The following is a 23086-nucleotide window of genomic DNA, read 5'->3' as shown; positions in this document are numbered from 1 at the left end:
TTTGTATTTGCAGTTTGCAGTTTTTTGCACATTGGTTATACTGTTGTGTGTGGTCTTTCACTGATTCTATTATGGTTTTGGATTTACGGAGTACGCCCACAAGAAAACAATTCTCAGGGTTGTATATGGTGATATATATGTAGTAGCATTTTAATAAGAAATTTACTTTGAACTTTGACTAAAACAGATACTCACCAGAAATTAGGTAGCCTGTGGCAATACCAATATTTAATTTTACTAGTGTAGGGTCTCCCCTGTAAATATCAAGAAGCAGAAATTTAACAAAAATAATTACTGCTTGCAGCATGAAATCCTTGTAATACCGAATCAAAATAGTAAAGACAGTCTGCAGTTTGTTCAGTAATCAAAGCAGACTCACTAACCAGGAAACCCATCCTAGATACTATAGGTGCACCGATACCAAGACCAACTGTGATGGCTTTGCAGATGCATAGCTTGCCAAAAAGATCAAATATCAGATATCAGCAATTTCAATTACAAACTGTTTTCCTATAAGGGGACAGTAACTGGGAAAAAGGAGGAGACAAGGGAATTGAATAGGAGAATACAGGTAAGAGTAGCACATGACAAATGTAATGGAACTTTTACATCAATTTCACATGCAAGTTAGCTCCATATTGTAATTTTGAGACAAAACATCGGCCATTCGGCCTGTCTAGAATACTCAGAATTTCATCATGGTTGATTTACTATCTCATTCTCCCGTCTTTCTCCAGTAACCTTTGATTCCCTTACTAATCAAGAACTTAACAATCTCTGCTTTAAATATCCCCAATAACTTGGTTTCCACAGTCATCTGTGCCAATAACTTCTGCAGATCCACCACCCTCTGGCTATAGAAATTCCTCCTTGTCTGTTCTAAACTTCCTCGATAATTTTGTGCTTAATCAACATCCTTTGCCATTATTAAAATCCTACATTTCCTCAGCAAAAACTAAGTATTTCTAATTTTTGTTTGAAGTTAAAAGACTTAGAAGAATAAAGTGGTCCTTAACATTTGTTCTAATTACTAAAAGTCAATGTGAATAAGCCTCATGCTGAACTTAAACAAAAATTGCACCTGTAATGAACTGTGAAGAGATTAGTAATAAACTTCAGGAGATTATAGGCAGGCTGCTGAAGATGCTAATTATTACATTTTAGGCAGAACAAGGGAAAGCTACATAGATAGCACTATTCCAAAAGGATTCGGGAACAATAATTAAAGGATATATGTGCATGGTTCACTAAGAGTGACTTGCTAGGTTGTTAAACAGCTGAGGATTTAAGGCTTTTAAAAGAGTGGCAGTGAGTACAAGAGCATGATGAACCTTTATGAAATACAGGCTTGGCAACAAGTGGACCAATATTGGGAGTTTTGAGCACACTTTCGGAAAATGAAGGTCGTATTGCTTACAAAAAAAAAATTATAGAAATATCTCTTGGGATCAGGGACTTATTTAGAAGTGTAGAAAATGGTATTGTTCTCTTTGAAAGAGAGCAAGTAGGTGATCTAACAGAGGCATTTGAAATCAGGAAGGAATGGCAAAGAGTCTAAGCAGTACAGAAAGGTCGAGAGATAATAGGTCATGGAATGAATGTGTCAAAAGTACCAAGCGACATGACAAAAAGATTTTTTTTCTGCCTTAACCAGCAAATACTGAGGATCTGGAATACAATGCCAATGTGGTGTAGTGGACATGGATTCAACTATGGTGTCAAAAACAACTGTAGGGTTTAGAACAGAGGTTGCTGCTAGTAGTAGTTAGGTTGCTGCTGCAGAGAAACATTGCAAACTCAACCAGGCTGAATAACCTCATATTCTGCAGCCTGTAAATTATCTGTTTGAAGTTTTTGCACATTTAGGATAAATCTCAGAATACTTAATCTGTTTGCTATTCCATAGAACAATAACAAATAAGCAGCATGTTGCACAGGAAGTTATCTTCCCAGTCATACAAATAATTTTAGTTAATATGATGAAGCCTGACAACTTCCAATAAAGTCTTGTAACCGGGAGTAATGAAACATGCTTCTTTTCCCATCTCACACAGGCACTACTCATTGCTTCCAACTATCTCTGGCTACTGTCAATGTTAAATTATAGATTTGTTTTCTCATTTGGGAGAATCTTAACATAAAGTCCCTTGGGACAATCCACATTTATTTTATAGATACAGTATGGTTACAGACCCTTCTGGCGCAGCAGGCCCAGGTCACACAATTACACTGGAAACCAATTAACTACTAACCGGCGTGCCTTTGGAATGTGGGAGGAAACCAGAGCATCTGGAGGAAACCCACGCGGTCATGGGAAGAATGTACAAACTCCTTACAGACAGCAGTTTAACAGGTATACAGGTGACCTTTTATTCAATATTTTCATATGCTCTGACTTATGGCCCTTGCAGTTACCTTTTTGAAGTTTTGGATTTCATCAGAAAGTTTTTCCTTTTTTCTTGCTTTCACTCTCAGTTTGAGCTGCCCGGTTCTTTTTTAGATTTTGTTTTTTTTTTTGTTTTGGGCTTTTTTTGTGTACATTTCAGTTATAAAAGTTTCCTTATCTTTTTTCATCTTTTTACGGATAAGAGAAGAATTAATTATCTTTTTCTTTATTATATACTATTAGACTAATACTATGTATGATCTTGATATTGTTTATCTTTCCTTTATTTGAATTGTTATTGATATAGATATTTGAGATAATTCTCGTTTATAATATGTACTCTTTTATTTAACTAATAAAAAGATTGATAAAGAAAAGAACAGGTCTGTATCTGTTTTCTATCTATCTACATTGGTTTAACCCCCTTAGTAACAATCTTAGTTAGCAAAGGACAGTCATTCTCAGATTTACAATTACTGAATTGCCTTTACCCCAAATTCATAGTTATGTCACTTTGCTTCATATTCTTCCACCAGCTGACATACCACTTTATTAGGTATACTTGTAATGCAAATATCTAATCAGACAATCGTGGCAGCAACTCAATGCAAAAAGACATGCCGACATGGTCAAGAGGTTCAGTTGTTGTTCAGGCCAAACATCAGAATGGGGGAAGAAATGTGATCAAAGTGACTTTGATCTTGGAATGATTGTTGGTACCAGATGAGGTGGTCTGGGTATCTGATAAACTGCTCATCTCCGAGGGTTTACACATGCACATAACCATTTCTAGAGTTTACAGAGAATGGTGTGAAAAACCAAAAAACATCCAGTGAACTGCAGTTCTGTGGGCAAAATTGCCTTGATGATGAGAGAGGTCAGTGGAGAATGGCCAAACTGATTCAAGCTGACAGGAAAGTGACAGTAAATCAAATAACCATGCATTACAACAGTGATGGGCAGAAGAGCACCTTTGAACTCACAACAGGTTGAACGTTGAAGTGGATGGACTATAGCAGCAGAAGACCATTAACATACACTCAGAGGCCTCTCCTTTTGGGTACAGGAGGTACCTAATAAATATAACCTCACCTCAGTGGCCAGTGGTGTAGTTATACAATCAACTTAAAAAGCTGTACACAGTAGACCAAAACTATTTCAAATAGGGACTTGTATTGCTGAAGAAACACTTCTGTCCTTTATATTCTAGTTTCTGATTATAAAGGCCAAAATCTCTTTTGTGATTAGAGAACAGAAGGGATCATGACGTTTAAATGCTGATGACTAGATCAGAATAAGTTAATGTTTTCCTTTAAAGTATAATTATCATATAGAATACATTTTCAACACAAGTGTCTGATCAGCGAAAGTTAAAGACTCAAGCAGAGAGGCTTAACATGATAACTCAGGTAGATTTCTTACCAGATAGGATCTGCATTAGTGGCATCATCACACCATAGCAGGTACAGACACAAAGATCCAACCAGCAAGGCATGAAATGTGGACGCTACCCTAAAAAACCAACAAGTGAAAAGTCAGACAAGGCAACATTGATTGTACATTGATGGGCCTTTTTGATTTATAGAAAATTTGATACTTCCAGCACCAAAATTTCATAACCGTACCTCTCATTTCAATCCTAACTTCAGAGTCCCAAAGCTAAAAACCCATTTACTGCTCTTTCCAAGCTCAACTTACCCACTAGATTCATTTCCTGCTCTCTCTTCCTTAATATAAATAAATAGTTGATCGTTCTTCTTAGGTCAATGTTAGATGATATTGTTAAGTGGTGCTTATCTTAAAGCATTCTACTCATCACATTTCGTTTGAGGTACTATACAATTGCCAAATTTGTTGCTACAGATTTCAGTAATACCAAGCAGCAACCGTTCTCCCTTAATCCCATAATTAAGTTATTTTCAACTAAAGTAGTGATTACTCCTTAAAGTTATGTAAAACTACGTGTAGCATACTCTGTGGATCATTTGGTCTTTTTATTCCATGCAAAGAATTTCTTCTTCAAATTATGACTTCCCACATTGTAACATAGCTCCCTTCTCCTTGATGTGTACATCCAGCTACTCTATAATTAATCCTCTATGATCATGCCATAGCTGCATGCTCATTCTTGGCTTAATGGCAAAGAACAAATATCTTTTGTCTGCTGGTGGTTATTCTTTAGTTCTCTTCCCTTGTTCTAGACTTGTTTACAAAATTACACCCTCTCTACCAAAATCTGAAAATATTCCATTAGATTTAACTTAACTCTGTTCTCCAATGAAAAAAATCCCAGTCTATTCAACTCTACTCACATACAGACTAAAACTGTTTTAACCCTACAAATGTTACACAACAAAAGGAGTTTGATTTAAGTCACTAAGTTGCCCCAGTGAGGAATAATAATTCTGTGGGACAAACTAAATATTTATAAACACAGTACTGTGCAAAAATCATAGGCACCCTTGATTTTTTTTTTTAACATGTTTTCAGATGGTATGGCCTCTACAAAGTCCTGATCACAACATTTCTAGGATGTCTGGGATGACCTAGAGAAACAGAAGCAAGCATGACAGCCAAAGCCTGCAGAAAATCTGTGGTAGGTTTTCCAAGATGCTCGGAACAAAGTACCAACCGATTTTCTTATAAAACTGCAGAACAGTGTACCTAAGAGAATTGATGCAGTTTTAAAGATCACACCAAATATAGATTTGATTTAGTTTTTTTTTACTGTTTACTGCTTTTCTATAGTATTGTTTAATATTTAGAAACTTTTCATTATGTTTCAAAGCATCTTTACCTTACAGAATTTTTTTAATGTGCCTAAAACTATTGCACAGAACTATGAAACAATTGATGAGAAATGCAATAATTTCGGGCAGAAACAAATACCCATTACAGGTTGACACATCCTTTGCCCAATCAAAGAACAGGATATACAACAAATGATATCTTGTTTTGTACTATTTCTAGTTCTTATCTCACATAAAACAGCATATTCAAATTTAAAAACTACACATGAACTTTAGTATTCTCCTTTTTCCACTTTCTTTCTGCTGCATGAAGTAGAGACCTTTGCCAACTTAACTATGCTGATTCCATAGAACTTTACTTATTTTATTTTAAAATATTTCCCAATAATAGCTTTTCTTAAAAATAAATTCGCTGATTAATGAGCACAATAGTGTACTCCGTTTGCAACTTACAGAAATGTAAAAGATGTGAACTTAGATATCCACCCCTGATACTGAGTCAGTAAATCTGATCAATAGTGCATTATGACCAGAAAATGCTGTAAGCAACATTAGCTTTCAAATCCTCTGGGTGAGAATGACAAGGAGTCTGAAAGTCTCCTCTGGGAATGAAATCTATCCCTTGTGTAGATCCTGCCTATGTAGCTCTAATATATACTACATGGTCAATTCCAGATGTTGAGTTAAGTGAAAGAGAACAAGATCACATCTTGGAATAGACAATAAATGCAACCGTCTACCAAGACTGACATCCTAAAAATAATAATGCTTAAAGCAAAGCAAGCTTACTTTGCAATCTTAAACCACTAATCAAAACGGATTTTATAGAGAAAATACATACACTATATGTAGTGCAGTTCTTAAATGAAGTCAGATTTTCAAAGAAACTGCACCTGAAAATTACGATTTATTTTCAGCTCTACTTTATCATTTTGTCAATGAAACTACTCTGGAAAAGTTGTCTGAGAAGATATTGCACCTTAGAAAGACTGACTTGATCTAATACCTTCTTATATTTCAAGATTAGTTAATGTAGGCAGCAGGAGTGGGAAAAAATAGCATTTTCATCAGGGAATTCTGAAGCAAGAAACAAAGATCAGAGGAAGAAAATCCTAACTGAGAGTAGGTGTAAACAGAACTGTAGTTATGAAGTGAATGCAAAACATTTCAAAATTGGCATTGGTTGAATTTGCCTTTTCACATAAAATCTCCCGACTACATACCTGGAGTTCCATTCAATCCTTTTAGTGTCAGTCAGTCTTTGGTAACCATTGCAGAAACAAACTGATATTTTCGCACTTAAATAATGGAACAGAATTTGAAATATCATGAAACTAGTTACTGCAACCAACCAGTCAAGTGAAGCCATTTCAACTCGACTTCTGTAAGAAAACAAAAGTGATAACATTCCAAGTAAATTTAAGACTGCTAAGTTAATCCAATAGACATTGGTTTATGTTGACATTTCAGACCTTTCCAAACAAAGCTTATGGCAGCACAGAAATTAAGTTCCAAAACTAGCATCTACAGGCTTGGGCTTTTTACATGAATGAAAAGTTGAAATCCACCATGGCACCTGGGGAATATAAATCTAATTAATTAAATAAATCTGGAATTTCAAATAAAAGTTTGCGATCAGTAATGGAAATAAAAAACTCCTCAGCTTCAGAAATGCCTTATTATGAAAGGAGATCCTCCAAGCTCAGTCTCTGGTAAGTCGTATGAAGCCTGGCCTGTCGATATGGTTCTATGAAATGAACCAGGAAACACTCAGTTCCAGGGATAATTAATAACTGATAATAGATATTAGACAGTACACATAAAGAACAAAAAAAAACAATCCCTTTATTAATAAGAACCAAGGAAAATAAAATTAATTTTCTATTAAAAGTTTGAACCTAAAATGATCAACAGATCCCCAGTTTCAACTCCAATGACTAAAAGAAATTCAAGAAAACAAAAACAGAAGTTGGGAATATCCTCAAGATTTTCCTGCACCCATTTTCTCTTCTCTTGGGAGTTGAGCGTGATTTGCTACCACTGTGAGTTCAAAGTTTAAAATTCAAAAGGAAATTTCTCATCAAAGTCTTGATGAAGTCAATGAGGAACCCACAGACTCTTCCACAGATGGGAGAGGTCAGGGGGCACGCGGAGGGTCTCAGTTATCCGGAATTCTCCTTTGAACAGTCATGCGCTAGGGATTCTTACTACTTTCTGGAGACGTTGCATATTTCATCTCGTACGTAAGAGACGAGGTTGTTGATTTGTGACTGAAGTTCAACATCATCTGTTAAAGCTTCAGTAGTGATATCATCTGTGCCAGGGAACTTCCTTCTCAGACAAATGAGCTTAGGTTTTATCAATGTCTGGTGGTAGGAAGGCTGAATGTGTAGCTTGCTGTGGGATGGAGTCCCAAACCTTCAACAATAACTTGTTAGCAGCAGCATTCCTGTTGCTGCCAATGGTTTTGGGTAGGATATTAGAAATAAAGAGTAGACCATGGTTAGTGGAAGTATCAAATGTATCTAACATGGTGCAGATGATGCACACATATTTGCAACCACTTAAATGCAGAATTTCATAATAATTTCATAATACCAGTGTCTGGGTCAGAGAGCTTCACAGAGGTCTTGTACATGCCTTTGTGACAAATCAGGGCGTTTTTTATGACAAAGCAACATACCAAATATTTTTATAAGATAGAGAGGTCTGTTGAATTCACTTTCCCTATTCCCGTCTTGTTGATCACACCTCCTAAAGAGATTACAATCTTTCCAACTCTGGCATTGAATTCTTCCAGGAGAATTTAGTCTCCCTTTAGGAAAAAGGCAACAGTTTTCTATATAGTTCGATGGTTGGGGTGTATGGGATGATCATTACATTGTGGTTCTATATCAGAGCAAGCAGAATGAGGTTTTGTGGTGCAGTGTGGGCAGATTCGTAGGTGCTAGCATGTGGGTATCCAGACAATAGAGATAAATTTATCCTGCTGGAACCTTTCACATCTAGGGTCTTTCTGATGAGAGGTTGAGCATTTGTTATACAAAGCACTGGTGAGAACATGTGCAGGAGTACTAGGTACAGTATTCATCTTTTTATTTTAAGTTATTGGAAGCAGTTCAGAGTGACTAGACTAACACTAGGAATGGAGGGGTTTGTCTTCTGAGAAAAGGCTCAATAAACTTAACTCAGCTGGAGTTATGAAAAATGAGACAAAAGTTGATAGAAACACAAGATTAAAGAATTTTGCCAGGGTGAATGTCATGGGACATTTCTTTTTGTGGGACACTCAAAAACAGGGGGCTGCTCATTTAAGACAGAAGCAACACCTTTTTCTCATTTGTGAGTTACAGGAACTCCATTCCACAGGAGGAGGAGGACAACAGAGTTTTCAAATGTTTTAACACAGAGGTATATGGATATTTAATAGGCAAGGAGGTGGTAACAGAAATGTGGAATTCAGTTTACAATCAACTCAGCTCAGATCTTATTCAGTGACAAAACAAGCATGAGGCAAAGTGTTCTGCTACTATCCCTTATTCATTTGTATGTATGCACAATAAAATGATTGTGAAAGATATTTATCCTGATTATCCGCCAGGGCATTCACATTACCCCTTTCAAGCCAACAGATATTTACTCTCTGGAGCATTTGACAGTAACATTTGTTTACACAAGATAAAGTATAATTGGTTTACAATCCCTATTTATATTTGTCTCATTATCCAACAACACAAGATTACAGAGCCAGATTTTTAACCTTGAATCAAGGAATTAAGAGTTGTCCTCACAATTGCCGCCACCAGAGCAAACAACCCGACAGTAAAAAAGCACAGATTACCCCCCTTCTGATTCCTTTCCCTCAATCCTCACCAAAAGCCTGAATGTTTTTGAAGAAAAAAATCAAAATTGTGTATTCAAAGCTAATCTAAACAGTGTAACTACAGCAGGGACAACAATTTAAAATACTTCCAGGATGTTGCCTGACCTGCTGAGTTCCTCCAATATTTTTTGCTTCTCTGGATTTCAGTGTCTGCAGAATCTTGTGCTTACACTTCCAGGTAACTCTGTTTGAACCAAAATGATATCCATAAGACAAAGGAGCAGAAGTCGGCCCATCAAGTCTGCTCCGCCATTTCATCATGAGTTGATCTAATCTCCCCTTTAGTCCCATTCCCCCGCTTTCTCACCATACCCTTTGATGCCCTGACTACTCAGATACCTATCAATCTCTGCCTTAAGTACACTCAATGACTTGGACTCCACTGCCACCCGTGGCAACAAATTCCATAGGTTCACCACCCTGCGGCTAAAAAAAATTTTCTGCATCTCTGTTCTGAATGGGCGCACTGCAATCCTCAGGTCATGTCCTCTCGTACTAGACTCCCCCACCACGGGAAACAATTTTGCCACATCCACTCTGTCCATGCCTTTCAACATTCAAAATGTTTCTATGGGGTCCCCCCGCATTCTTCTAAACTCTAAGGAGTATAGTCCAAGAGTGGTCAAACGTTCCTCATATGTTAACCCTCTCATTCCCGGAATCATTCTAGCAAATCTTCTCTGAACCCTCTCCAAGGTCAGCACATCCTTTCTTAAATAAGGAGCCCAAAACTGCACACAGTATTCCAAGTGAGGTCTTACCAGTGCGTTATAGAGCCTCAACAACACATCCCTGCTCCTATACTCTACTCCTCTAGAAATGAATGCCAACTTTGCATTCGCCTTCTTCAACACCGACTCAACCTGGAGGTTAACCTCAAGGGTATCCTGCATGAGGACTCCTAAGTCCTATTGCATCTCAGAACTTGGAATTCTCTCCCCAGTTAAATAATAGTCTGTCCGTTTATTTCTTCTACCAAAGTACATGACCGTACACTTTCCAACATTGTAATTCATATCCTGTAAGTTCTAACCGTTACAGAAATTTAAACACCACTGAGCTGATCATCACATAAAAAAAATACACAGAGATTTACCAAATTCAGTTTGCTAATCGAGGATTGACATGCAACCGTCATAAGTCAGTACTGGTTTTTGAAATTTTGGGATTTAGCAGTTAGGGTGAGATCTTATAACAGGATATTAAGAGGCAACACCCAACTTGAGTCATTTCTCAAATCACAGAAAGCCCAGAAACTTGCAATATTACACACACAGCAGATTTCCTAACTCCAAAGATAGGTTTTGCAAATTCAATTCCTCAGAATTCAAGATGCCATGAAGCATTAGATTTTTCTACACTAATCCTAAAAAATGCTGCCAGAAACAAATGCTGGAGAAGATTCATAGGTGCATGTGAGCCCCCTATCTATTCATTTAGAATATCACTGCCTATAAAGTTCAGCAAGTTAAGGAAAATAAACAAAAATCAAAACATCATCTGAAGCCATGCAAGTGCTTCTGGAAATACAAGAAATTGCAGATGCCAGAATCCTGGAGTAACAAACAATCTGCAGATAGAACTCAAATAACAAAAAATCTGCAGATGCTGGAAATCCAATGCACACAAAATGCTGGAGGAACTCAGCGGACCAGGCAGCATCTACGGAAAAGAGCAAACAGCTGATGTTTTGAGCCAAGACCCTCCATCAGGACCCTTCAAGATTTTATGTCTGTGTTGCTGGTAGAACTCAGTGGGTTGAGCAAGATCCATATGGGGAAAGAATTTGTCAACTCTCTTGATGCAGAGTAACGATTCAACATTGTTAACAGTTTCTTTCCACCTACAGATGCTGCTGGACTTGCTGAGGTCTTCCACTGGGTTGTTTGATGTACCAAGTCCTCTGGATCTTTAGCACAAATTTTAGCAAAGCAAGTTCAATCCTTCAGTTCAACACCCCTTTGAACCTTCAAGAAACTCATGGACAATCCAAACATGACAGATACAAATACAAAAATGGCAATTTAAAAACCCTCCATTGTGCAACTCTTGTTGCTCTGAACAAACTATGGAGCAAGTAACAACTTAATGCTTTCTAAACACGTGACATACCTCTCCTTACACAACTGAAATTGTCTGATAAGTGTACACACAGTGCACATGGCTACAGAGTCGTATGTGCTAATTGTGCATCCTAGTCTCCAAAAATCCTCAGTCTCCTTGCCATGGATTCATCAAGACCACGACTTTGTTTAGTCTGGACAGTTACGTTAACTAGTGTACAATGAACACTATGCTTTATAAAGATCCAAAAATCTCACATTGACTTCTCTTGAAATGAAATTGAAATGAGTCAAAATGGATCTCACTAAGAAGAGAACATCTGCTTCGGCATGTAGAAATTTAACTCATAGTTACTATTTTATATCTATACACATCATGGGAAAATTCTTCATAGACTAAAAGTCTTATGCTTTTCTTATCACTTATGATATGAACATTATGGGTCGAGATCAGCAAGTTGAATTACGCAAACAAGAGTACAACCATTTATTTTAATGGGGGGGCAGGTGGGAAAGAAAAGAGCAAGGGCTTCCGATAAAAAAAAACAAAATACTGTTAACTTATTTTACATCCGATTTAACTTTCTCTAAAGCATAATTCTAGGAAATAATTATATTACCTGAGAACTGATTAGAAGTTTGGCAGTTGTTCAGATCAACTAAACCAAGATTTTGATTGTTGTCAGTATCTCAGCAGTTCTGGTTCCTGTCAGTCTAAACAGCTTCCTCAGTACACATGTCAAGCTAAAGTAAGCAGAATTGAGGGTAAAGAAAATTATAAGGTGCCAGACATTTTAGCATTTCTAATTTCTATACCAGATGTCAGACTTCATTAAGGGCACAAATCTACAAATATCAACTGCTCATTCTAAATCTCTAATTTTGAAATATTCTTTAATCTTTCAGAAAAGGATTTCATTATATACCAGAACTACAAGAGTTAGTAGTAGATCCAAAGATGAAATAAAATCAGAAACCAGCAAAAGAGGACATAAAAGAAATCAAAGATGAGAAAATAAACTATGAGTGTAAGCTATTAAGATATATAAAAGTTGACAATAAAAGTAACTAGTAAGCACTAAAAAGACAAGGTCAAAGTAAAAACAAGTCCCTTAGAAAAAAGACTAGGTAGAGCAAACTTGATATTTTGCATTAATTTTTTATGGCAGACATAATGAACAATGCATAAATTTTACAATAAAAAAACTAAATACCATTATAATCACAAGAATTAATCATAAGAGTTATACAACACCGAAACAGACTCTTTAGCTCAACTGGTCCATGCTAACCAAGATTTCAATCTAAACTATTCTCCATTCTCTCTAAACCTTTCCTATCAATGTACCTCTCCAAGTGTCATTTAAATGTTGTTAACACACCTGCCTTAACTACTTCCTCTAGTTAATTCTACTTAGATGCAGTTCGTAGTGTAAAGAAGTTGCCCCTTAAGTTTCTATTAAATGTCTCCCATCTAACCTAAACCCATGTCCTTTAGTTCACAATTCACTAACCTTGGGAAAAATGCAGAGTACACTCATTCTGTCTATGCTTCTCATGGTTTTAAGATCACCACTCAGACTCCTTTGCTCCCAGGAAACAAGTCTGTCCAATCTCTTCCTATAACTCAGTCTCTCAGCATCCCTGCAAATCTCTTCTGCACTCTCTCCAGTTTAATAACATCTTTCCTATAAGTAGTGTCATCAATACTCCAAGAACAGTCTGACCTGCCTCACTTTAACTTCCTAGTATCTATGCGTAACGTCCTGAATGATGAAGGCCAGCATTTCAAAAGCTTTTGTCACCACGTTGTCTACCTGTGGCACCACTTCCAGGATAGTGTTTGACAAAGTGATCAAACTAAACAAGTCTCCTGGACTTCGTGATTTGCATCCAAGGAATCTATAAAGTGTGTTTACAGAAGGGGTGGATTCTGGAGTGTGTGTGGCCTCTGTCGGTCGTGGTCGACCATGGATACTGCGCCTCTGAAGCGAAGCTGGAGTGGCCTCTCCAGGTTGCAAGCCGGGGCACAGTTGATATGGAGATCCGTCTGTCGCTCTTGCAGTAGGACCCTCTTCTCTATGCTGACGACAGGTCCAAAGGAACGACGAGAGTCGGTACGGTTTGGTGCCAGCAGCATCGCAGGAGTTGCCGTGCCGGTGCTGGGTACAGCAGTCAGCTGCCTTCAGGACTCAGTCTGGATTTTTCCTCAGGGTTTACTCCCAAAGCCTTTCCCGTGAGTGGGTATAGCCACAAGGCAGCGGAGGTTTGAAATCATTCTCCCTCCTAGATGAACTATCATCCATGGTTAATGAGACCCATCTGCCCAGAGCAACTGGAGTAGTATAAAAGGATTACTGGTATGATCATTTTTTATCAAAGAGTAGGAAAAGTAAGCAGATATCGACAAGCTGGTTCACCCAACATGTACAGTATTATTGGAAGAGCATTAGAATTATTTAATAGTGTAAAATTTGGAAAATCATAATCTGATCAAGCAAAGTCAGTGTGATTTCATGAAAAGAAAATTCTGTCTGACAAGTTTATTACAGTTCTTTGAGAAAGTGTCAGCCAAAGTTCATGGCAGGCAACCACTTTGGATTTTTCAAATGTTATCCTACAAAATGCCACATGAAAGCCTACTTTGCATAGTAAAAGCCGAGGCATTGGAGGTATAATATTAACATGGGTTGCAAAATGATTAACTAGCTGGAAGCAATGACCAGGTATAAGAGGTAGCTTCCAGGATGACAAACTGCAATAAGTAGGTGCCACAGAGATCAGTGAGGGACTCAGCCATTTACAAATATATACTTACTGATTTAAAGGAAGGGGAAAAAAAGCAAGTGTACGATTATCAAATTTGTAGATGAGTAAGTAGGGTGAAGGCAAACTGTGAGAAAAATGCAAATACTTAACAGAGAGACACTGTAGTTTAACAAGCAAAAAGATAACAAAGAATATTATATGGGAAAATGTAAAATAGTTCAGGTTGGAAGGAACAATGATGAAACAGATAACAACTTCTTTTTTTCTCGCTGTTCCGATGAAGACTCATCGACCATACTTCTCTTTCCATACATGCCGCCAAATGGGGTTGTAGTATTAAAGTAGGAAGTGATACAGAACTCAGAATCAGATTAACACAGGCATGTGATGTGAAATTGAACTATACAAGGTATGAATGAGATTACATCCACAGTTATGATACACTCACTGTGGAAAGATATCTCACTGGAGGCAGTTTAGAGAAGGTTTATTGAGATGATTGATCCAAGTTACGGAGAGACCATCTCTTTTTTGTAGGGAAAATGCTGGATTTGCCATAATCTTAGTGAATGGCAAGGCAGATTCAAGGGGCCAAAAGGACCTATTCTTCCTCCTGTTTCTTCTTGTGTAAACTCTGCACATTGGGTGTTTGATCCCTTCTTTTCCATGGATTTTTTTTGGTTTCTTGGTTTTATTGCCTTTCTTGCCTGTTAGGAGATGTATCTCAAGGTTGTATAATGAATACATACTTTGATAATAAATGTACTTTGAACCAAAAAAAACCTATCTATAGGTCTTGACCTATCCTTGAACTGAAACCAAAATCAAAAAAACACACCAAATCTGGAAAATGAAATAAAACATCAGTGCACCAACAAATAGCCCACAATCTAAGCTATTAACTGTTTCTCTTTCAAAAGGTGGTGGAAGAGTTGCTAACTGCTCCTGGCATTTTGTGTTTTTTTTAATTCTAAATTGCACAAAAATCCTCCAATTCAAATCATGAAGTTGATTAACTGGGTGGAATATCTTTTATCCCTTGTTTAGCAAAGAGCATGCCTCCACCTTGTGCTACCCTCTCCCCACTGTAAAATCATACTGCACTGTATCAATATGATCACTAAACAAACATGAAAAGGCATAAATCTGTGGTTGAATAGCAGCGCAAAATGGTTCTAACTACAAGTTCTTCATAACCACTAAAGGTTATATCCAGTATAACGCTGGATTGCATCAACTAGGCAGACAAATAAGGCAGACATTTTTTCCCTCAACGTTGTTCTAGGATCATCAACATGAATAGCAAAACAAATCTGAGCAGCTGTACGTCCTGAACCAAGACAAGAGATAACTTAGCCTCGCAATGGTACAACTATTGAAATAAAGCACTGTAATATGCATTGCACAAGTATACCAATAACAGCTTCATTCCTTTCAGAAACAAACAGGGAACAGATAGTAAAAGATCTTCAGAAACATATCAAATGATTCATGGGTTCATTTGAACAGAGTTTTATGTTTATTTTTGGTAATCTTTTTCCCAGGGCTGAAATTGCTAACAAGAGAGGTCACAGTTTTAAAGTGTTTGGAAGTAGCTACAGAGGGGATGTCAGTATTAAGTTGGTGTTTGTTTTTTTTTAAAAAACGCAGAGTGGGGAGTGTGTAGAATAGGCTGCTGGCAATGGTGGTGGAGGCAGATAAGATAGGGTCTTTTAAGAGACTCTTGTATAGGTATATGGAGCTTAGAAAAATAGAGCGCTATGGGTAACCCTAGGTCATTTCTAAAGTAAGTGCATGTTTGGCACAGCATTATGGGTCGAAGAGCCTGTATTGTGCTGTAGGTTTACTATGTTTCATTTCCAGTAAAGTTTCAAAATTATCAGTTATTATATGAGCACAACATTATAGTCTAATACTATGTATAATTTAACAGTAGCCAGCAATCAAACACTTAAAAGTATTTAGCCTGCAAGAGTTGTATTTAAAAATAAAAATGAATAACACATTAGGAAAGTGCTGCAAAAGCTAATGGTTTTACTCCACATTAACACAACCAACTGTACTGCCTTGTACGGATTTTCCCCATATTACAAAGAGTACAATTGAAAGAATTAAGACATTTTATATCGAATAGTTTCTCCATAATCAGAAAAAAATAAATAATTCATTCCCGTCTTGAATCAACACTTAAACTCATCATGTAGTTGCTACTTTCAAAAGCACCTACAGTGCAACTTTAACCACACTTCGCTCTTTTCTTCCATCAACCATCTCAGGCTTTTAAGAATCCAAGCTACGTGAAATACAAGTGACTTCCTGTTAAACCAACTTCCTTTTCAACACAAAAGCCTAAGGGCACTGAAAGACAGTCGCTAAAATTTAAATTAATCAAATAACTACATCATCTTCTCTTCCATAAAGCAAAAAGTGTTTCAGGCACAGAGAGCTTTCTTATTCAGGGAATGCTCACCCTCTCTCTCATTCAAGCATCGGTCCGTTTTATTATCAGCTCTTCTGCAATTTGTTTGAACTAGTTTCAAATTTACTTTTCTCATCTGCTGTACAAGAAATAACCTCACTAGTATACCGTTTCTGCAGGACTCCATTCAACACGCTCCACCTCTCACAACCTTTTCCACTCTTTCCTTCCTGAGACCTGAACCCTCGCATCCCTCCTTATCTCTCTAATCATCTCATGTTTCACCACCCCCACTCCCCTTACATTTTTTCCTACCCCGAGCCCTTTCTACCTCCCCTTTATCCTTCCCTGTTACCTCATTTCTCCCTCATACCCTCCCGTCTTGCCTCCCCCCTGGCCCGATCCCCTCACATCCCTCACTAAACCCCAACTTCTCTACCTTCCTCCCCTCACACCCCTCCCTTTCCCCAGGACCTCTCCCGGGTGGCGCGGCCTTTACCTGGGGGCCGGGTACCGAGGCGGTGGCCGGTGGGGCCGGGCCGGGCCGGGCCGGGGTGCTTAGGGGACGCGGAGCGACCCCCACCTCGGCGCCCGTCGCTTCACAGGCCACCGCGGCCCTCACCCTCACCCTGTCCGGCGAGAGGGGAAAGCCTTCCCGGTTCCCCGCCTAGAGACGCCGTCTCGGTCTCCCGCCTGCCATCCTCCCGGCCATGCTGCCAGAGAGAGAGTGAGAGGCTCTGAGAAGTCAGTGAAAGCTGGCAGACTCTCCCCTTTCAGTCAGTCCTTTATCCTCACCCTCTCTTACACGCTGAACTCCTTCTCCCTGCTGTCCTCCACCGCCACGATCTCTGTCATCTCAACAGGAAGCTCGTCCACTTGTTAAACGCATCCCTTCGCTGTCTCGCAACCCACAAGAGCTCATCCGAACTCTTCGCGACTTTACATTCAAGCCAAAAAAAAGGTCTGTTTATTTGTCTTGAAAGGGCAGAGAGGTTTAAAAACACTTTATTTATATTGCAAAGTCAATTAGATAGGGTAGACTATCTCGTTTTATCAGAATCTTTTTTTCCTCAGGCAGGGGAGAAATGTCAAGTATTGGAGGACATGCGTAAAGGTGAGAGGGGGTGAAGTTTAAAGGAATGGTAGGTGCCTGGAGCAACGCACGATATACTGGAAGCAGGCTGAGCAGCATCTGTGGGGGGGGGGGGGAGAAAAAAGGAATTGTCAGCATTTTTGGTAGAAACATTACACCAGGACAGATTTTACCCAGACTGCAGCAGCATCTGCAGTCCCTTATGTCCCACATGAGAGAGTGGAAAAGGTGGGCACCCATTAGGCTTTTGGTGACCTACACTGAACTCTGACAATTCCCAGAGGGTCAGGGAGCATCTGTGGGGAGAAGAGCACAAGGGAGGGACAGAACTTAGTGTCCTCACTAGCAACAGGTGAGTTCTAGAGAGGAGCGAATGCTGTCCCTTCATTCAAGGAGTATTGCATACACCTCATTACAAGAAGGATGTCAAGGCTTTGGAGAGAGAGCAGAAGAGGTTTCCCAGGATGCTGTCTAGAATAGGGGACATAACAAGAGGATGGACAAACTTGGGTTATTTTCTCTGAAGTGGCAGAGGCTGAGGGAAGTCTGACAGAGGTCTATAAGTTTATGAGAGGCATAGATAGAGTAGACAGACAGTATCCTTTCCCCAGAGTTAAAATGCCTAAACCTAGAGGGCATGCATTTAAGGTGAGAGAAGGTAATTTCAAAGAAGATGAGAGGAGCAGTTATTTTACACAGGGAGTGCTGGATGCCTGGAATGGTGTTAAAGGAAGAAACAGGAAATTTTAAGAGATGTTCAGATAGGCACATGAATATGAGGAAAATGGAAGGATGTGCATATTGTGTAGGCATAAGGGATTAGTTTAGTTGGCAATTTGATTACCAATTTATTTTGTTGGGCACAACATTGTGGGCTGAAGGACCTGTTCCTGTGCTGTACTGTTTGATGTTCTATGTTCTAAAAAGGGAAGTAAGTATAACACAGTTATGCCACAATAATGTAGCAGCACAACACTATTACACCTCAGGGAATCAGAGTTCTGAGTTCAGTTCTGGCGTTCTCTACCAGGAGTTTGTATGTCCTCCCCATGGATTGCATGTGTTTACTCTGGGTGCTCTAGTTTCCTCACAGACTCCAAAGATGTAATGGTTAATAGTTTAATTCGACATTGAAAATTGTCCCGTGATTAGTCTAGGATTAAGTCAGGAGTTGCAGCTGGAAAGGCCTATTCCGTGCTATCTCTCTAAACAAAATTAATCTAGAAGGTTGGTCGAGGTAGTGGCAGAAGCAGATACAATACTGTAGTGGTACTTAAATAGCTATGATAGAGACATGACTGTACAGGCAAAGGAGGAATATGGATCAGACAGAAGAGATTTAGTTTAATTTAGCTTTATGCTCAGTGCAACCATTGTGGACTGAAGGGTTTGCTCCTGTTCTATATTGTTCAATGTTCAAATTATCCAGGTTGCAATACTGTTCATCAACATCAGTGAATAATCCTAGTTGACAGTTTTTTTATATTATCAAATGATAAGATTTTTATTGATAAGCAATTTCAAATACAAGTTATTGCTGAACAATAAACCATACTGAAGTCCTGAAAATTGAAGTAAACCCCACAGACTGTCCATGCTTAACCCAAGATGGTTGAAAATTTGGATGTGACAAGCTAAAAATGAAAATCTATTTTTAAAGCATTTGGCCATCAATATAATTATTTTGATGCACTTTTTCAGCACATCTCACAAAATTGCAGAATTTTAAGGGTTTGTTGTTTCCAGAATTTATTTTATACTAAAGATTATCAATGAGTGCAGTTTTTGTTGGACTTTCATTAATTTGAAATGGAATTTCTGCCGTCTTGCACTGACTTGACATGACATTGATATGTTTTTTTTTAATCAAAGTATTTTTATTAACAAAGAAAAATAGCAGAACATGTGTTACAATACAACCAACTTACAACCCTTCAGTCCACAATGGTTGCACTGAGCATAAAGCTAAATTATACCAATTACAAAAAGAACCCTCCCCCCACCTCAGTAAACAAGAACAAATAGAACCAGCCAGACCAGTCAAAAATAGATACAGAGGCCTAGTGTACATATAAAGATAGAGCACCTTACACGTTCAAATAACTTTTTTCAGCATCCATATTTTTGACAAAACTTTCAAAAGATTGCCAAGTGGTGTTGAATCTTGCGGACTGCCCCCTGACCGAATAGCGGATCTTCTCAAATTTTATAAAGTACATGATATCTTTGATCCAGTGTCCATATGCTGGAGGGGGAAGAGTCTTTCCATTTGCATAAGATGAGCCTTCCGGCAAGAAGTAAAAAAAAAGCAATGAAATCAGTTTGGAATTTGCTGAGGTTAATATTCTGAGAAGGCACTCCAAGTAGTGCTACTGATCAAGATGGTGGAATTAGTTGTACAAAAATTTTTGAAAAAGTTTCAAACATCAAACCCCAGAAATTTACTAATCTTGGACATGACCAAAACATATGGAAAATGTAGCCTGGAAATGTTTACATCTGTCACACATTGGGTCAAGATCTTTATTAACCTTATCCAATATAACTTTAGATCAATGACAATGGTGCACAATTTTAAACTGAACAATAACATGCCTAAGACACACAGAGGATGAATAAATTCTATGAATTGTTTTTTGCCATATATCATCTGGAATTCGTTCCTCAATATCCTCTTCCCATTTATGTTTTAATAAATCCAAATTCCTAGGATTAACTACAATAAGTAGCTCATAGATTTTGCTTATGGATTGTTTCACATTTCTGAATCTAAGAGCGATGAAGGGGGGCAGTAGGGAAAGCATTCAAGATGCGAGGCCATAAAGCTTCTGAGTTGTAAATATCTATAGACGTGTATCCTAAGGATATCAAATTTCTTAACTAGCTGTTCAAAAGAGGCAAAATTGCTGTCAATGTAGAGATTATACAATGAAGTGATACCATGTTTAGACCAAATATCAAACGCTACATCCATTATTGCTGGGGTGAACATGTAATTTTTTGCTACTGGTGCGGCAAGTGAGAGGTTATGAAGTGCAAAATGGTATCTAAATTGGAACCAAATTTTAATGGCGTACATCGCAACTGGATTTAGTGTGAAACCAGATACAGGTTGTGAGAGTGGTGGTTTATCATATATTACCGACGAAGAGGTAAATTGTAAGGATGACTTCTCCATAATCACCCAGCTAGGAGCAGAAATATCATCTCTTGTCCAATATAAAATTGCTGTTATATTAGCTGACCCGTAGTAATATAGAAAATTTGGTAGTGCCAAACCCGCCATCTTATGAGGCCTCTGTAGTATTTTTTCCTTTACTCTGGGCTGTTTATTATTCCAAATAAAACTTGAAATTTGACTATTTAGGTTATTGGAGAAAGGCTTGGTTAGAAAAACCAGGAGGCTTTGGAACATGTATAAGAATCTGGGCAGGACATTCATTTTAATCCTCCCGCTAAGGGAAAGAAATAAAGAATTCCAACATTAAAATTCCTGTTTAAGATTGGAAAGGAGATGTTGATAGTTGGCTTCATAAAGGTCCCAATTGGCATTATTTCACTCTTTTGAAACTTAACTTTATAACCAGATATTTGACTGAATTTAGTAAGCAATATTGATAGATTTGGGAGAGTTTGAGCTGGATCTGAGATATAGAATAGCTTATCATTGGCATACAGTGACACTTTACGTTCCAAAGCTCCCCTCTGGATGCCTTTGATTCTAACTGATGTTCTCAGGGTTATGGCGAGTGGCTCAACTGCCACAGCAAGAAGGAGTGGAGATAAAGGGCATCCCTGTCTTGTGCCACGTTGCAGTTCAAAAAAGGACGATATACAGTTATCAGTACGCACTGCTGCCAGTGGGGACGAGTAACTCCATGAGATGAATGTAGAACCAAAACCAAGTTTTTGGACAGTAGAGAAAAGGAAGTCCCATTTCACCTGGTCAAATGCCTTTTCAGCATCAAGTGAGAGAATAATCTCTGGGGTACTAGATGCAGAGGAAAGCATCGATCTGTTTGAGGAGGAAAAAAAAACAAAATTGATCAAGCGCAGATGTTAACATGTGTTAACATGTCCTGGCCTAGATATCGTACAAAACTGGGCAGGGAAAGCATGACTTTAAATCATAAAAACCTGATAGTATTATTAAAATTTTCACCTGACCAGAACAAACTCAATGTAGACGCCCTTTGGGCTTGGTCACCTGCTCTGCCTTGCATCAACCATCTTACCCTGTTTTACACATTTCCATAAGATCATAAGATTGAGGAACATTAGGCCACTTGGCCCATTGAGTCTGCTCCATCATTGATCTATTTTCTCTCTGAGCTCTAATCTCCTTCCTTCTCCCTGTATCCCTTCATGCCCTGACCAATCAAGAATCTAACAACTTCTGCCTTAAATTTATCTAAAGATTTGGCCTCCATAGCTGCCTGTGGCAACAAATTCCATGGATTCACCATTCTCTGGCTAAGGAATTTCCTCCTCATCTCTGTTCTAAAAGGATATCTCTCTTCTCTGAGGTTATGTCCTCTGCTCTCACACTTCCTCACCAAAGGAAACATCCTCTCCACATCCACTCTACCTCAGCCTTTCAACATTCAATAAGTTTCATTGAGGTCACCTCTCATTCTTCTGAATTCCAGTGAGTACAGCCCAGAGTAATCAAACACTCTTCATATGACAAGCCTTTTAATCCTGGAATCATTTTTGTGAATCTCCTTTGAACCCTTTCCAATGTCAGCACATTTCTTAGATAAGGGGCCCAAAAATGCTCCCAATATTCCAAGTGAGGCCTCACCAGTGCTTTATAAAAGCCTCAACATTATATCCTTGTTTTTATATTCTAGTCCTCTTGAAATGAATACCAACATCACATTTGCCTTCCTCACCACCAACTCAACCTGCAAATTAGCCTGTAGGGACTCCTGCACACGGACTCTCAAGTTGCTTTGCACCCCAGATTTTTGAATTTTCTGTCCATTTAGAAAATAGTCTACTCTTTTATTTTTTTTCTACCAAAGTGCATGACCATTCACTTCCCAACGCTGTATTTCATCGCCCACTTCTTTGCCCGTTCTCTTAGTCCCCCTGTTGCCTCTCTACTTCCTCAAAACTATCTGCCCCTCTACCTATTTTCATATTATCTGCAGACTTTGCCGCAAAGCCATCAATTCCATGATCTAAGTCATTGACGTAAAAAGTACCAGTCCCAACAGAGACCCCTGTAGAACATCACTAAACATCGGCAGCCATTCAGAAAAGGTTCCCTTTATTCCCACTCTTTGCCTCTTGCCAATCAGCCACTGCTTTATCCATGCTAGAATCTTTCCTGTAATACCATGGGCTAGTAGTTTGTCAAGCAGCCTCAAGACCTTGTCAAAGGCCTTCTGAGAATCCAAGTACACAATGTCAACCAATATAGAGAGCGGAATGCCACTACATGTATCAAACTTTCTTGCAACAAACACAGATCAGTTTAGCTTAAGAACTAAATCTGTTGGTGGGAAACTCCTTCAGCTGTCTAACAGAAGCCTGTGAGTGAAATCTGAGCCATTTGCTTTTATCACTTGCCTAAATTAGAACTCTGGCCCTTAATTTGTGTCAGACATGGATAGAACTGTATTTTGTTTGACGTTATGTTTCGAAATGGAGCTGTACCGAGGAGGTACAGGAGCCTGAAAACCCACAATCAATGATTCAGAAACCGCTTCTTTCCA

General features: G+C 38.5%; 1 protein-coding gene across 4 annotated transcripts in view; it reads right to left on the bottom strand.

Annotated features, from left to right (window-relative positions):
* Positions 1 to 17216, bottom strand: part of tlcd4a (TLC domain containing 4a) — a 41792-nt gene extending 24576 nt beyond the window's left edge. Inside the window, exons 1-5 of one of the 4 annotated variants that reach the window (XM_059983948.1) lie at positions 17066 to 17216; positions 11703 to 11826; positions 6360 to 6518; positions 3809 to 3898; positions 196 to 254 (exon numbers count right to left, since the gene is read on the bottom strand). In XM_059983948.1, coding sequence (XP_059839931.1) covers positions 196 to 254; positions 3809 to 3898; positions 6360 to 6505 — 295 coding nt within the window. In that variant the 5' untranslated portion in view covers positions 6506 to 6518; positions 11703 to 11826; positions 17066 to 17216. Of the gene's footprint in view, positions 1 to 195; positions 255 to 3808; positions 3899 to 6359; positions 6519 to 11702; positions 11827 to 16321; positions 16342 to 16769 lie in introns of those variants that run through there. The other 3 variants (XM_059983949.1, XM_059983950.1, XM_059983951.1) reach the window with 3 other exon arrangements.
* Between the last annotated feature and the right edge of the window lie 5870 nt (positions 17217 to 23086).

Source organism: Hypanus sabinus, chromosome 11 (assembly GCF_030144855.1).
Source record: "Hypanus sabinus isolate sHypSab1 chromosome 11, sHypSab1.hap1, whole genome shotgun sequence".
Lineage (NCBI taxonomy): Eukaryota > Metazoa > Chordata > Chondrichthyes > Myliobatiformes > Dasyatidae > Hypanus > Hypanus sabinus.
Note: the sequence above shows the minus strand (reverse complement) of the source record. Positions and strands in the feature narration are given on the sequence as shown.